A 17,235-nucleotide genomic window follows, 5' to 3' on the forward strand; every position below is an offset into this window, starting at 1 on the left:
CTTCTGACATCGTTTCAAAACAAACCCATTGCTCCAAGACACCCACACCAGAGAGTATACAAACTTTCTGCCGTTTTCCTCCTCTACATGCAAATAACAAAACAACAGCATGTCTGTCAGGTCCTATCCCACTCATTACTGTTCGCTCTCTCTCAGTCACTGAATTATTCTTGCCAATGCACAGGACATCGCGCGGGTTAACCAAGAAAGCGAGGGCAAAGCACTTCTACTCTAACAAAGTGCACTGGGACTATTTTTTTCTGGCTTAGTTTCCTTAATCGCTTAGGTTTGTACCACAGTGGTACTGCAAGTTAAAACTTCTATGTAATAATTTCCATGAAACACTCCTTCCTTAAACGCAATCTGTCTGGTAATTCACGTCACGATGACATGTAGGTGTTAAAAATTGAAAAGTTAAGCAAACACAGACTTCTAATTCAGAGGGAAAAATCAATACAGCTCTCCTGGGACAGCCCTTTGGAATTCAAAACTCTCCTCTGTTGCACTTTCAGCAAGCACCATCTGGGCAGACTGAAGCTCGTGGTATTTTCACCACATGCTTTTTACTTTTTCACACAGAATTCTCCAACCGGATCAAATACTGGGGTAAACTTTTGCAACAGCAAGTCAGCCTACAGAGCTGCGAGAGCAAGTATCTGACCCCTCCGCAGCCGGCAGCCCTCATACTTGGAATCCTTCATTTAGTGTTTTCCCAAAAATGCTACAGCCACCCGCTTCCTCACCACGACCTTCCTATCGCATGCCGAGGAGGTAAAAACACGCATTGATCCCATCGACTCTGAGCTCAGGAAGGCCGGAACGCACCTCCAAGCGGAACTTCTGTTCACGCTTTTACCAGGCATAGCACGGCGGTGGCCGGGGCAGCCATACTCTCTCTTCCCCTAGCACCCCAAGACGTGAGGGCAGGAGGGGAGGGCGGGCGGCGGGGAGCTCACACTCCCCTCAGCCTGAGCCCGAACGCAACCACCTGTGGGCGACACGCCCGGCGCGGCGCGCCTCACGCTTCACCCGCAGCGCGAACACAAGGAAAAAGGCGGGAAGCGCCGAGGCCACCCGCGGCCGCAGGGACGCGCCGACGCGGGAGCGCGCCCAGGCGAGCCCGGCAGGCGGGGCGTCCCGGGGGCGGCGTGTGCCGCCCTCCCTCACCCACCCACCGCCAGCGGGCCCCGCTCCCCTCCCGCCAGGGACCGTTAGGGACCGTTAGGGACCGCGAGGGCTGGGGCGGGGCAGGGCGGGGCGGGGCGGGCGCGGCTCCCCCTCGGGCCGTCGGCGGCGCGCGCGCCGCAAAGCAGCCTGGGGCAGCGGCCGGCGGCTGCCGCGCGCGCCGGCTGTGAGGTCATCCCGCGCGGCCGGAAGCCCCGGCGCGGCCGTTTCCGTTGCGGGGGGCGGAGGCGGGCCCCGCGCGCGGAGCGGCGGCGGCGGCGGCCATGGCGGCGGGCAAGGCGGCGGCCGAGCCCCTGGGGCGGACGGCGGAGGAGGTGGCGTGGGCGGAGGCGCTGCGCGGGGCCTGCGAGCCCGAGCACCACTGGCGGCACCGGCGGGAGTTCCTGCTGCGCAACGTGGGGGCGCCGCCGGCGGCGGGCAGCGCCGAGCTGCAGCGCCTGGTGTCCCTCTCCATGGTGTGGGCCAACCACGTCTTCCTGGGCTGCCGGTGAGTGCGGCCGGGCGGCGGGCCCGCGGCGGCGGCGGGGGCGGCGGGGGCCGCCTGACGCGCCTGCCCTCCCCTCCCCTGCTCTCCCCTTGTCGCCCCTCCAGGTACCCGCCGCAGGTCATGGAGAAGGCGCTGGAAATGGCCGATGGCATCCAGGTGACCGGCGCGCCCGTCCGCACCACGAGAGATGAACTGGTTGCCAAGGTGAAGAAAAGAGGCATATCAAGTAGCAATGGTTAGCAGATCATAGCTGTGACAATACATAGGAGTCTAGAAAATGCTTGTTTTTTCATGTTCGCCGTTTACCTCGGGCTTAGAAACTAGTCGAAATAATTTACTTTTCGAGCTCCTTCTTAACCGTTTCCCTTCTCTGTGCTGTTTCCCCCTCAAATAATACCTGTCAAAGAGATGTAATGCGTACACGTTCCGCTGGTGACGTGGAGCTCTTGTTTTGAACTGCTACAACTGGCGCCCTTTAAGCTGATTATTTATTTAACGCAACGTCTGCTGTTGTACTCCAGCTTAAACTCGTTCTTAACTACTCTGCCTTTAAGCACCAGTCAGGTGTTGTTGCTTTGTGGGAAACTTAGTTTCTTAAAGAAATTCTTAAAGTGGGGTTTTAAAGGATGTGTTTATGATGTTAGTTGACAAAGTATGCTTTTTTGTTGGTTTGGTTGGTTGGGGTTTTTTCGTCAGCTCAGATAGCCTGTTTAATGTACTCTGGTAATTTTTGGTTTGGACTTCAAGAATAGAAATGCATTATGGCTCCCAAACCAAAACCTGGAATCTTGCACCTGAGTATTTTTGGTCTATTGCCAAAAAATACTAAAATTTCCTGAAACAGTAGGTTAATACTTGCAATTACAGTTCCAGGTGTATTCCTAGTACCTGCTTTTTGAATTCACAGAGGTTATTGCTAGAAGTTTTAGAAAACAGATAAATTGTCTCTAGATGGATATTTCATAGCGTAGAAATAAAAGAAAATAACACACTTTACTTGTTTTGCAGAAGGGGTAGAGGAGCCCTCCAAGAAGCGAGCTGTTGAGAAAAGCAAGGATTGTAAGGATACTGAAAAGGATGTGAAAACAACCAAGGCAGAAGCCCTGAAGGAAACAGAGCGGGCATCGCCAAAAAAGCAGGGAAAAGATACTAGCAAAGATCCAGAAGGCTCCCAGTCAGCTTGCAGTTCAAATCAAGAAATGGTCACCGCATCAGACGTAGAAACAGAACAAAAATCTGCTAATGCTGAAAGTATGACTGAACAAACCCCATCTTCATCTGAAAAAGAGTCAGGAGAGAAGCCTTGCTCAAATCCACCTAAGGAAAGCAAATCTGAAAACGTGCCATCCCCTGAAAAGAAAACTACAGTAAGTGCAGTGCCACCAGCTGCCAAGGGCACCCCGTTGGCAGAGGCGGTGCCAGCAGCTGCCAAGAGTGCCCCGCAGGCAGCGGCAGCAACGGTGCCACCGACCACCAAGAGCACCCCGCAGGCAGCGACGGTGCCGCCGACCACTAAGAGCACCCCGCAAACAAGCGCTACCTTGGTGTCTTCCAAAACACAAGCCAGTGCCCCAGCGTCAGCATCCAAGAGCAGCGCTCAGGCAGGCAGCTCGCTGCTTCTGGCCCCCAAGAGCGGCACTCAGACGGGCGCCTCGCTGCTGCTGGCTTCCAAGGGCACTGCTAAGGCAAGCTCCTCACTCCTGGCCTCCAAGAGCAGTGCCGAGGTGGCTGCATCATTGCTGGCCGCTCGGAGTGGTGCTCAGCAGGGCTCCTCACTGCTGACTTCCAAGAGCAGCGCTCAGGTGGCTGCTTCACTGCTGGCTGCTCGGAGCGGCGCTCAGCAAGGTCCCTCGTCACTGGCCTCCCGGGGTGGAGCTCAGGCAGGTGCTTCCCTGCTGGCCTCCAAGAGCGGCACGCAGGCAGGTTCACTGCAGCAGGCTTCCAAGAGTGGCTCACAGGCAGGTGAAAGCCCTGCTAAGGCTTTGTGCAAGCCATTGACCAGTGAAGATGCGAAGGAAAGGCAACCTTTTTTCAACAGACTCTACAAAGCTGTAGCCTGGAAACTGGTTGCTGTTGGAGGCTTCAGTCCTAACGTAAACCACGCAGAACTTCTAAACTCATCTATTCAGTCTGTAAAAGCTACGTTAGATGTTGCTTTTGTTCCCCTGAAGGAACTTGCAGACTTGCCTCAAAATAAGAGCTCTCTAGAAAATATAGTTTGTGAACTGAGGTGCAAGTCTGTCTACTTGGGTACTGGCTGTGGTAAAAGTATGGAAAATGCCAAAGCGGTTGCTTCAAGAGAAGCTTTGAAGTTATTCCTCAAGAAGAAAGTTATTGTGAAGATATGCAAAAGAAAATACAAAGGTAGTGAAATTGAAGATTTGGTACTTCTGGATGAAGAATCAAAACCTTCAAATTTACCTCCAGCTTTAAGAAATCCTCGTGAGATCTTGTAGGGGAGAATAGCAGTTTGTACCTGTATAGTAGTAGTTCAACACAAGGACTGAAGGTTCGTTTTGTACTTCAAAAACGTAGGCTTCCAGATATTTTGTATTTCTTTCTCAGTTTTGCAAGACAATGATAGTCTTTTCACTTGGTAGCAATTGTATAAAACTTGTTAGAGACAACAAGTGCGCATTTAAAGGTATGCCTTAATATATAGCACACCAGTGTGCTGTTTTATTTGCAAAATAGTCTACCTAATTCTTCTATTTTTAATTAAACGATTAAGGTACAACTTGCTGTTTAAAACCTGACAATTTTGTAATTCTTACGATTTGATGGCAGTGTGCTCAGTTGTCTACCGTAACGTCTTTTTTAGCCACATAGAAGTATGTATATAGGGACCATAATACTTGAACGATTGAAAGCTGTTTTAAGAATTTCAATCAAAAAGTTGAGTCATCTGTTTCAGGCTTGTTGTTCATAACGTTCGCTGTTCTTCATACTAGGAGAGTACGTAGTTGGTTGACTATTTTTATGGGATGTTTACCTAATGCTCGCAATATAAATGACACCCTGATCCCATTTAACGTACTAGCAGGTTAGATCCCATTTATCGTTACACTGTCAAATTACCAGTTAGCAGTCCAGTCACAGCTACTTCAGCCACCAAAACTCTGTAAGCAGTTCTAATTTATATTGTGAAATATAATTTACGTTTTTTTTCCAAATAAATACGGATTTCTATACTAAGCATATTTTGACTGCTACTGAAACAAAACCTCTGGGATATGCTTTTATAATACTTTGAGTTTGATTATTAAATACTGTAGCCATTTCAATAACTTTGCGATACTTTAAGAAAAGCTTTACTTTGAGTGGCTTCAAGGCGTACTCCCACAAGGATGAGATATTTTTTTCTTTGGATGCATAGCTGAGATACTGTAAAACCGATAGAGTGGACCTATGGAATATCTTTCTGCTTTTGTACCACCAAGATAAGCAAAATGAAGATGCTGCTGTCTGCTAGAGACAGCGAGTGTATTGTGAAGCATCCACACTGACGGAGCCCTTCCTTTGCTACGTTTTTACATGATGTACAGAATGGTTTGAAGCAAAGAAAGTGGTTCTTTGCTTCAATAATATATAAAGTAACATTGAAAATAAATGTTATTTATTTTCAATGTTACTGAAATACCTGCACAAACTGCATGTTTTGATATTATTGGATAATGACATGTAACTGTAAACCATAATGTCTTCAGTGCTATTTTGACTTTTTCTTGTCCAGTTACAGTAGTTAGCATCATTTTGTGGCAACCTTACACCTGACAGATCCATTGTTCGAGTACTACAGGAGCGAATAGGAATTCCTGGGGTCTCGGTAGTATGTACGTCCACTTAAAAGACTTCAGAATTATTTTTTTTTTGTGATTTTGGGACTTTAAACCACAATGCTGGTGTTACACTGTACCCACGAGATTTTGAACAGCAGTGGCTGTCCAGTCTGTAGCACCTGAAAGCCGGCAAGGTGCTCGTGCTTCCCGATGGCTGGTTGAGAGCTTCCTCCATCTGACCCCTGTGCTTCTGCGCCCTCGGTCGCCCGCCCTTCGCTCTGGTTGGGTTTCTCAGGAGTTTTCCCCTCGGTGTTTCTGGAGCACCGCCTGATGTTCGGAACGCAACACATTACATTGCGTCTTTCGCCACGTAGGAACTGGTGCGTGCTTCTAGTGCAGAGCAAGTTTTGTGCTGTACTTAGGAGTCGTGGTGTTTGTGCCAGGAAGCGTTGAGATCTGTTTTTAAATCCTCACCTTGTTCAGGTGGAGACACAGAATGACTGTTTTTGTGGAGCAGGAGTTGTGTCCTGTGCCCGCTGAAGTACAGTGTTTTCTAGCTGGCTGTTTGGGCATCTCCAGGTCTCCGGTTGAGAACGGCAGCCTGTGTTGCCCTGTGAAACCCTGTGTTTCCCGTCTGTAAAGCGAAGTTTGTGGTGTTGACCGACCTCGCGGTGGGGGGGGGGGTAACTGTGTTAAAAGGCTGAGGTGCTAGATGCCTTTTTTTTAAGTCCTGACTTTAGCTTACTTTTCTAAAAAATTTTTGAATGTTATTCCTCTTTGATGTTTGGTTGTGATTCATTAAAGGACGAGTCTATAGCTACTCTTAATATAAACTGAAAGTTGAAGTGTGTTATTTTTATTTCGCATTCTGCATGGAAAGCAGCTCAACAAGCAGAATCTGCCGTAGAAGCAAGTAAGCATTAAGTATTTGAATGAGAGTTTATTAACATTTGATTAACTCTAGAGGAAGAAATGAAGATTTTCAAAGAACCGGCTGTGGCAAGAAGGGTTTGCATAGTCCTGTCAGCTGTAAAACCCCTGGGTTTCCCTTCCAGGCGCCGTCGTGGTCTCCAGCCGGTGGGATGCTGGTCTTGAATCGCCCGGCACGGCTGGTGAGGACCGGCTAGAACGAACGCGCTGACACCGCGGGTGCGCAGAGCTGCCCCGGGGGGTCCGTGAAACCAACCGAAACAAAAGCTGGCTGGCCCCGGTCCCTGCGGGAGTGCTGGGGACTGCAGGCGCCGGCCGTGGCTCCCGTCTCCTCTGGGGGCTGCTACAGCAGCCGAAGCACGTCCTGCCGGTGCTGCGGGGGGCCGGGTCCGTACCGATTCGGGGGGCTACGGGCAGAAGCTCGGGGGTTCCGCCGCGCGGGGGGCGCTGGCCGCACGGCGGCGCTAGAGGGCGCCGGCTGCCGGGGTCCGCGCAGGCGCGGCCGGGGGCGCGGCGGGGGGCGTGGCTGCGCGCCCAGCAGCCGCTCGTGCTGCCGCCGCGGGGGCGGGGCCTCGGCCCTCAATTTGCTTAATGCTGTCGCGGGGCGGGGCCGCGCCGCGGTGGGACACGGGTCGCGGCCACTCGTGCCCGTGGGGCTCCGCCGGGGGCGGCCCGCGGGCTGCCGGGCTGTGCAGCGCCCACGGGGGCCAGCGGAGAGCGGAGCGGGGCGGCAGCCCACCTCGCCCTGGCCGGCAGGCGCTCCCGGCTGCCGTGCCGTATAAGGCGGAGCGGCCCCGGCAGTAGGGCGGGATGTTCTGAAGACCTGCTCGCTAGGCCACGCACGGAGGACACGGTTCCTCACGGGCCCCGCGCCCGCCTAGGGGAAAGTCCCCGGACCGCCGGCAGAGAGTGCCGGGCGCTACCCGCGCCCCCGCCCGCCCCGGCCTCACGCACTCCCCGCTGAGACGCCCCCGGGCCGAGCGGATGAGCGCGGGGCGGGCTCTCGTCACGGCCACAGAGACGCAGGTAGTGCGCAGGCGCACCAACAGAACGGGGCTCACTCTCAGGCCATCCCCTTTTACCGGCCCGCGGCAGCGGCGCGGCACCCGCCCGTGCTCTACCCGGGAGGCGCAAATGCTCTCTCGCTGCTCTCCCGGCGGTGGCTCCGGGTGGCGGGACCCCGCTTCTCCTGACAGCCGCTGGGCTTCGGGGTGCGCCTGGCGGAGCGCCTGCCGCTGCCGCCCGGGCCCGCAGGGTTTCCTTCCCTGCCCGACGGAAGCACCTACGCTGCTGCCGGGGCTCCCCGGGGAAGGCCGGCACCCCGGACCGGTGAGGGCCGCCGGCGCTACCTGCCCGCTCTGGGTCCCTGATGCAAGATGCCGCTGCCCACCGCAATCGTGCACGTAAGTACCGGCCGTGCCGATACACCACGTTCGTTCCATAGGCAGCGCCGTTCTTGCGTCTGGTATGTCAAGCAGATAACATCGCTGTGCTCGGCTCCACGGAATTCAGCCCGCTGCTGCCCTACCGTCGTGTCTGGGTACGAAACAGGCCAGAAGAGCGCTGGCAGACATCCCCAAAATAACGCCCAAGCTCAGGTACCTCAGGCCCAGAACATTACGATTAATGCTCCCCTTCCCCAAACAGCACCCAGCAGCCCAGAGCCACCACTGCCTTCCGGTTCCTCTCTCTCGGTATTTCCGAAGCTCCGGTGGTGAGGCCAGGTTTGCTAAGCTAGCAGTGTCTTGCTTTTTCGGTCGAGCTCCAGGCACGTGGCCTGTACGCAGGCACGCTACTGTTTGCAAACCCTGCTGGTCTCCAGTGTCTGCTGTGCATCCTCCAGCAACATCCTCACGGTGACATCTCGGCTGCAGTGTCAGACCCCTGTGCCCGGCACGTGCAGAGCGGGGAGCAGCTCTGGGCACAGCTAGCTACGACAGCTCTGACCGCTTCACACGAGAGCTTTGCGAGGGTGCACGAGGGGCTGACAAACCACCTGGCTGGAGCTGTCATTTTGGTTGCTGCCTTAGCCACTTGAACTACTCGAGCGGCTTTCTCTTTTCTCCCATAATTCTTCATCTGACCAGCTATACGTACATGGGAAAACAGAGATTACAAATTAAAATGCTATCAAAGAACCCATCCCAAAAGAAACAACTAAACTAGGGCACAGCTCTAGAAGTTCTCGGGTTTTTTGGTTGAGAAACTGTAATGAAATCCCAGTGTCCTAGTTTCATCTGCTAAGAAGGATATATCCAAGGCTCTATGCAGCTAATGTTTCATGAGCTGTCATCCCTCTGTAGTGCAGGTAGCACGTGCGGTACAGGCTGAAGACCGCAGACAAGTTTGTGTAGACAAGCTGAAGCTCGTGCAGTGGCTGGTGACTGACGTGGGTTTGGTTTTCTTTTTTTTTTTTTTTGGCCCTAAAGATTGCACTACAGCACCTTAACAATTTGGGCTGGTTTTCTTGGTGTGGACAAAAATCTCTCCCTCGTAGTTTATGCTAAATGTTGGTCCCCAAATTTATTAACAGGAGAGAATACGTCAAAAATCAAACTTGGCTTGACTGTGGATGACAGTAAGCTGACATGGTCTAGTAATCCAGAGCCTGAGGAAAAAAAGTGCACATTGAAAGGGCTTTGATGCCGTCTCTCTCTTTCACTAGGCAGATCTCTCACCCAGATTTCTAAGTTCCAAACTGCAGAGACACTAACAGCAATATCTGCTTTGTAGAATATTTTTTTAAGCTTTTCTTTCAGCTAAAATGTACATTTTTGCCATGTTCCGCATGGTGTGTTATACGGCACACTCTTTGTCCATTTAACAATTCACTTGTATTTGCGTGCCTTCTAGGTGGTTCTGTTAGTTGCCACAGCAAAGGTATTCCCACTAGCTCGGTTACGTGTTTTTAAGCAAATACTGTCATTTATGCCTGCTACCACTGCACCACCTCCCATTTTAAATCTGCTGTCAGGAAGTATCCATTTTTAGGCTGTGACTAATTCCGCTCCGCTTCCTTGCATGAATTTACACCTGTGCCATTTGACGGAAGCCCCGTGAGTGCAGGCAGACAGTTGCTGAGCCAGGGTACTCGCCAGCGCAGAGCCGGCCTGAGCAGAGTGCTGCCGGCACTTGCAAGTGACTGTTCAGACATACGGCTGCCCTTCTGTAAACGGCAGCAGAGGTTTCCACCTGCGCTGAAGACACGTAAGAGCGCTCACAAAAGCAGGTTTTGGGTCGATACCTGGTAATAGTTTCAAATACATCGGAGGCTAATTTTGAAAACGGCACATGGTAATTTCTGAGCACAACTGCCTGTTGCTAAGGCAATGGAAGATTGAGTTCCAGTGGTTACCAGTTAGGTATTTTGTTCCTCTGGTAGCATTCCTACAACTAAAAAAGCATTGTTTGGCTCTGACATCTGAGCCTACAGCCCTTTGAAGTTTGACTAGTCACTGATGGTCAAGCAACATTAATTGTTAGGCCCAAATGGACTGCTCTGTCAGAGATGAACCACACTGTGCAGAAGCTACTTGTCACTACTAAGAAAGCTGATCAAACCAATGTTTGCCTGATTTTCTAAATCCTCTGGTGTTTACATTTTAACTGCAGTCGAAGAGACAAACTATATTCCACCAGATGCTGCCCATGGTTTGACAGTGGTCTTCCACCCCAAATTCTTCATTAGTTTGGAGCAAACGTCACGTTTCTGTTTATTATTTTGGGGAAGAGGATGGTTGAGAGGCTAGGCATCTCTTCATCTTGTTTAACCAATAATTTTTCTCACAATTACAACTGAACAATAAAGCAAATGTAAACTGTCAGTTCCTGGAAGAAATGTGCATCAATCATATGTTAGTAGTATAGAATAATACTAATTTTTGGTAACTTGGAGTAAGTGGTTGCACCGGAAAACTTGCATAGCAGCAGCACCCCTAAGAAACACATAATGCAGGTGACTTGGTGCTAGTTATTTTGAAGATATGAAGTTACTCTCTGGTGCTATTTGCAGTGACATTTCAGTTGCACTAGAGATTAAACATTTGTACTAGGTTTGGCTAAGCAGATTTGAAAGAGGAAAAAAAAATCCACACTAGGGAAATAAAATGAAGCTTCCTCCTGTTTGGCTTGGAGTTGTAATGACATATGCTAAAACTCTCTTCAAGATTTCAGGGGAACTCTGAAATTACAAGAGATAACTACAGGCATGTAATTACCCCATCTCCACATACGGAATGGAATTCATTTCACTGACATCTGCAGCAACAGACCTGGGTTCCCCTCACAATGGAGACATTTTTAGGGCAAGACCTACTTAGACTAAGATTCTCTCTCACTCGACATATTTGGCTGGATGACTCCCACCTTCGTTTCCTGAGTTGGAAAGGAAAATCAATATCCACACAGGGGAGAGTATTACGAATGTCTTAAACCATCAGTTACTGAAACTGCCTGCCCTCATTTCACAATCTTGATTACAAAGGTGCCATTGTGTATGTTTGTTTCTTGTAAGAGGAAGAAGTAAGAACATGTTTTTCACATGACCTGCGCTGAGTAACAGAATCACAGAAACACAGCATGCATGTTAGCGTGTAGCTCAGGTAAGAGCACACAAAAAAATCCTTTGTTTATTGTGGGCAAAAGGGGCTCAGTTCTTTTCCGTTAAAGTCACTTGGATTCTTCCATTTACTTGAACGGAAGAGGATCAAGCCTCAGGGCTCAAGCAAGACAATAAAGACGGTTGTCGCTCACTTGCATAAGATTAACTTGTTAACGTTCTTCACCTGGCTTCCCTAAACATCGTTAGCACACTTTGCCAGTTCTTTGGCATGGTGATTCGCTCTGGAGCTGGAAAGCAAATCCACCGGATCATTTATGCTTTAAAATGGTAGGTGAGGAAGAAGAGTCACTGTCTGAAAGCTGTTTCCTGGAGAGGAAAACAGGGACATGTCACTTTAAGCCACGAGCAGACAGATCTATGTTTTAAATGACAGGGAATGATCCATGTGGCTCTCCCCATTGCAGCAGCCATCCACTGCCCCTCAGCTGGTCAGCAGTGTCCCCCTCCTCTAAGGAGCTATGCCAGCCAGCATGCTCCATAGCACCTAGCGGATACTCTCAAAAAGGAGCAGTGTGGTTCTGCTCAGAGTGACAGCATGTCAGTATGCTCTGATGGAAGCAATGACTTCACATAAAAGTGAATTTCCCTAACAGGCCCTGCCCTGGCCTATCAAATTCTCAAAACACTTTTGGGTACAGCCGTGGGATTAGAATACGGAAGCTGAATGGGAAGAACTGTAAAAATAGATAAATAGTCATTACAAAATAAAGCACAAAGTTAACCCTAGTTAGCAAACTTTATTCCGTTTTTCACTCCGCTCATGGTGAGATAAACAGAACCCATCAGCTTGAAGAAAAAAGATGAGCTGGATATTGCAGCTGCCTTCCTCCACGTGTTAATATAAGTCAACTGATTACTAATTTGCACTCATTATTTTCTTTTAAGGCATATTAGCAGAAAACTTGGACCTTTTCCAGTTTTGAACAGATGTTTGCATTTGGATGAAGAACATACATCTCCTGATCAGTGTGGGAAGTTTGTTACTCAGTGCTAGACAGCTGTTTGATACAGCAGAGCAGGAGGCTAGATGGGAGAAAAACACATGCCAGTGTTTTCAGGAAATGTACTGGTTTAGTTTATCACCTTATTGAAATGATCTGACCTTAGTCCATGTCTTATTTGTAGGAGTCCTACACTTGTGTAAACGAAAGAGAAAAATAATAATGGTTGTTTCCATACATGGTGAAAAATTTATGAAATTGATTACTGCTTATGAAGAAGTCTTTGTCTTTAATTAGGAATTGTTTAACCTGGACAGTGAGCTCAGGGAGCTCTAAGACAACTTTAATGAGCAGGTGGTGTTTGTCCTGAGCCCCCTGAACAAGCAAGATGTGAGCAGGACCATCCAGACAGTAAATACCGTGTGCAGCTGTGTCATGACGATAACTCCACCTCGCTTGGGCATTGGGCCAACATCCCTGGTGTGTGTGAAGCTTACCAGCCATGAGACAGCGCACGCCTGCACTTCACCTAAACTTAAAAGTTTACATACACTAGGTGTGTAAACTATTTTTGTTTTTCACTGAGTGTAAAGGCAGGCAAGCTCCAGGACTGGACAGCAGCCTCACCTACGGGTGGACACACCACGTAGGAACTTTCCCAGTTACCGAGAGACTCCTGGTGCCGGCTGCAGCGGGGCTTCCCAGCCGAAGTGTGGGCCTGGATGATGTTAAGGTGGTAGTTGGTGATGTGTCCTTTTCTCAGTCTCTGTAACGCTCTGCAATAATGATTTGGTGCTTCGCTCCTATTGCTCCTTTATCATATTGTGAATAATAACTAGGACTGTTTCCTCATATTGCATGCTATTTTCTTGTATCGTGTTGTAGTATAATAAACTGCATTTACTCTTGTATTTGATTTGGAATTTGTTTTTGCTCGGTATCCAGTCAATCAGCAAAATACCATATGATTTGTATTTCACCAGATAAATCAAGCCTAATATTTAAGGAAAATCACAAGCAATGTCTGCCATTACAGGGAAGTATCTTTTTTGGATGACCTGATATTAGAGAGGTTTTCAAGAACAGCTTATCCAGACAAACATGCCACTGCCTCTGTAGCTCTGGGAAAGATAGCCTCTTTCTGGAATATTATATGAAGGTCAGCTATGGCCTTTCCATACAACTTTTCTATGGCCTATAGCTTTCTTCAGCTGACTTCTAAAAGGCCCACCTGGCTTGTACTCATTCTTTCTTTTCTTTGCATTTTCTTGGTATCTCAGAGAACTCTTCATCCTCTCTGTCTCACAGAAACTAGAGAAGCAAGCCTACCAAGAAACGTAGAGTGTCAAAAAGTTCTGTTCCATTCGCTTAAAGGAAGCACCCTGGTATCATCGTTTGAGTGTTTCTACTAAATGCTAAGTAGGTCTTTCACTATTACAGCCCCTTACAGACTGGTCCCCATCCATAATGCTGCTTTTCATTATGTTTTCCACAGGCTGAAACTCTTCCCATGCTATCAATGGAATGCTGAACAAAATCTTACCAACTTGCATATTATCAGGTGAAACGGGACAGGAATCAGCTATGATTTCAGGATATAAAATCAAGATTACCACAGATGAGAGGCAAAACTGCAAAAGGGAAAAATAAGATTTGGACTAAATATCTGGAAATATTTTTTATATACATACATATACATATATATACACGCACATATCAAAATCTATACAATATAAGGAAACAAACTTTCACAAAAAGAAGGGAAATTCTCTGATTGCAACTTTGAAAAACCGTACTGGGAAATTATCAATAAAGAAACAAAGCTGTTGGGATCTGTTCTCCACGAAAAGTGAGGGTAGTTTAGAGACATATAAATCAATCTAAATAAATTGAATATAGGACTTCTGTGTATTATTGCTCTTGGAAGACAACCATTGAGGTGGGTTTTATGTAATACACCCTAATAACATATCCCCGATACCACTGTGAATGTTGACATCAAGCTGACAATTCTCCACTTAGTGGAGAGGGTATGTGGAAATCTATGGTCATTCTGCCTGTCCACCTCCACAAATAGCAGGATTTTGCTCTACCGTGCCGTGTCTTCTCTCCAGATTATTCTCACAGGCATCGAAAGAAGAGATATAGTTGCGTCACAGAGGCTATCAACCTGTGAACTTGAGTCCAGTACCTCAAAATTCTCGAGTGCTTTCTTCTAGCCATTTTGAGGCATGATCAAACCGGAGAATTTAGCCCACTACTCTTGTTTTCCATGTCCCTGACGCTTCAAACATGCAGCAAGCCAAGGCTTCTTTTTTCCTATGGAAATCTGGTCTAATGTTACTGCTGCATTCTTAAGACTACTCAAAACTTAAATCTTTATTTTAGGGTTTGAAAGCAGCAGACAACATTTAAGTTCAGCAAACATTAGCAGATCTCTGCTGTACCTTAGATATTGCTTCCCCCATAGTGACATACAGCAAGTTTTTAGCACAGAAACCACCTGTCACAAATGTTACAAATTATTCTAAAAAGACCTTCTTGGCTATTTCTTTACCAGTGGCCCATATTTAGTTTCTTGTCAGAAAAGAGGGATGCCAAAATGTTACTTTTAAATTAACATATAATTGTAATTAATTTTTTATTTTAAATAACATGTTAATTTTTAATGAACATTTTTCCTATGTTTTTTTGCTTTGTAGGGGAAATCTCTATTTCTCAGCTTGCTTTCTTCATGACATGGCAGAACAATACAGCCACTGAAGCTCATTATAAGCAGAAACACATCCCCTTGAAACAGAAAGAATCTTCTTTCTAAAGAATATTGTATCACTTAATCTAGGTCCTTTGGCACTGGTATACAGGTAGTGCTTTTTGCCTCTACAGTAATTATCTGTTATATTATATGAAAAAATTAAACTGAAGAGGCTTCAGTTACTCAGAAGTGACAGCAATGAATACCACACCATTAAGTTTTAGCTGTTCGCTGCCGATGGAACTGGGTTAATTTCACTTTCCAAATCTGCTTGTGCAAAAATGAGACAAGTAGCATAAAATGATCTGAGGCTTAGCTTCATTAATCTGAGCTGTCACGACACACAAAAAAGCAGCAGCTGGTTTTACTGGTGTTACAGATTTTAAGATGGAGATGTCCTCTTAAGAATATGAACACACTGAGTTTTGGCAAACTACTTCCTGGTTTTTTGGCTGGTGACATCAGAGTAACAATGTTTTGAAAGTACTGCCTACAACTTTGTTTTCATCATTTCTATGAACTTGCCAACACACTGCTGACTCAGGCAAAGCTGCCCGTCTACAGCTACAATTACTTCACATCTTAGATGTAGATGTATGAAAATCACTGTCATGTAGGATAGCAGCTTAGCAGCTGCCTGAGTTGAAAGTTAAGGATGTGTTTAAATACTTTCCCGGGTCTTAGGAAAATAACACTTTCAGATTGCCATCATGTGAGATGGTAATATGCAGGCTGGCCAGACAAAGTCAGTGAAGTTCAACACACTAATTTTGTCGTAGGACTAGCCATGGAACTACCTGGTACAGAACATGTATTCACAGAACCACAGGAAAAAAGTAGGCTGGAAGGAATCCTCTGGAGGCCATCAAAGCCAGCCAGCTTCACAGCCAGATCAGGTTGTGCCAGGCCTCATCCAGTTAGGCTCTGAAAATATCCAAGGACTGAGACTAAACAACCTCTCTGAGCAACCTGTACTGCTACTTAACCACTACTCTAGATCATGCCATCCTAAAATGTTATCTACAGGATCAGTACCGGTACTCTTTCAGCACTGGCCACTTACCTACAGGTAGGAATTTAAGACAGAAGGGGTTTGGGGGAATTCAGATTACACACACGCACCATTTTACCCTTGAATTCACTTATCTCTGATGCTGGTTTTTCTGTTTGCCAGGTGTTGCATTTTCCCCGCTTTTTTTCAGGTTCCTCAAATATAAATGCAACATACTGCAAAACGTACAGGTCCTGTCAGGATGTTTCAAGACTCCACAAGATTTTCTTCCCTGATGCTTACCGATTATTCTTCATGTAGTAAAGATCAGAGAAATGCCTGACAGAGAGGTGGGGATGAAATCTCAACCTTTTAATAATTCAATCTGCTTTGTATTATTCTTCCAGTAGGGAAAAGCATGTAGCTGAAAAGTGTGTTTCTACTTCTATTTCCTATTATATTTGTTGTAGCCAACATTTGATGCAAATTCTGCAACAGCCTTGGGAAAGACAGGATACAGCGTCAAACTTGGGAGGTTTGTTGGCAGGCAAGCGGCTTTCGAAAGGCTAAAGTTCTTTGATGCCTTATTTGAAATTCTCCGAAATGACTCCTCAGGATAAAATGCCACTCAGCCTCCCTAAGTGATCGTTTAGTAGAAATCACTTTGCTCTTCTTTAAAGCTAAATCAGGTAGCTTTTATCATGGGTAAGAGCAGTCTAAACTACTGCTTCTTACAGTTGGAGGATATGAATGAACTAGATGCCGCACCCTATCAGCTGCTGCAGTGAGAAAAGCTTGGCAGCAGAGCACACTTGTGTAGCAGACTAAACTTGCCTTCCCTGCACATAGCCTGTCCCTCTGCTACGGGTACAAACCTCACGACGGAAAATGCTTTTCAGAAATAAACTGTTGCACATACAGCTCACAACAGCGCCTGGGAGAGAAATACACAAGCCGCCTGCAAACAATGTAATGCGCGTACACGTTTTATTGCAATAGAACTTACTCGCATCCCCCTCCTGTCAGTCACGATGCCTTCCGAACAGGCATGTTTCGAGAGTGCTGGCAGATTATTTTGTATGCCAAAATACTCCCAAGAAAATGAGAGGACGGTGCAAATGGTAAGGCTTCAGCATCAAACGTAAACCTTCTGCACATTTCTGCTAGCTCGGATATCTTTGCTATTATCTCCTGAAAATGTGGGGAGCTTCAGGGTTACGGCTGAAAACACAGTGCAGAGCATCACAGCCTATAGAGGGAACAAAGCTCGCTCCGCGACAGCCACAGCACATCCTCCAGGTAAACTCCCCAGCGTCTCCAAGGTCAGCGAACGTTTTTGGGAAGAGCAAATAAACAGGGGGCGACCGACCAACGAGAGGCGCTAGCCCGCGCTAACAAGCACGCCTGGCGAGAGCAGGAGGCACGCCTGAGGGACCCCCGGGGGTCTCCCTCTGGTGACACTCCCGGTCCTCGGAGCCAGGCCCCGGCGCCGCTCCTGCCCTGCCAACAGCTCCGCAGCGGCGGGAGCTGACTGAAAGCTGCAGGT

The 17,235-nt window shown here is 47.8% G+C and overlaps 1 protein-coding gene and 1 long non-coding RNA gene across 2 annotated transcripts; one reads left to right on the forward strand and one right to left on the reverse strand.

The window, feature by feature from the left end:
- The first annotated feature begins 1,332 nt into the window (after positions 1-1,332).
- On the forward strand, positions 1,333-13,844 carry CDKN2AIP (CDKN2A interacting protein). Its single transcript, XM_080379329.1, has 4 exons — positions 1,333-1,672; positions 1,777-1,907; positions 2,681-7,784; positions 13,439-13,844. The coding sequence occupies exons 1-3, from the start codon at positions 1,449-1,451 to the stop codon at positions 4,126-4,128; spliced, it is 1,803 nt and encodes a 600-aa protein (XP_080235455.1). The 5' UTR covers positions 1,333-1,448; the 3' UTR covers positions 4,129-7,784; positions 13,439-13,844.
- Positions 13,635-17,233, reverse strand: LOC308060602. The gene is made up of 2 exons (XR_013926810.1): positions 16,696-17,233; positions 13,635-15,904 (listed from the first exon to the last, which is right to left on the reverse strand). It is a non-coding gene; the product is annotated as an uncharacterized lncRNA (long non-coding RNA).
- Between the last annotated feature and the right edge of the window lie 2 nt (positions 17,234-17,235).

Source organism: Falco punctatus (assembly GCF_963210335.1).
Source record: "Falco punctatus genome assembly, chromosome: 1".
Taxonomy (NCBI): Eukaryota; Metazoa; Chordata; class Aves; order Falconiformes; family Falconidae; genus Falco; species Falco punctatus.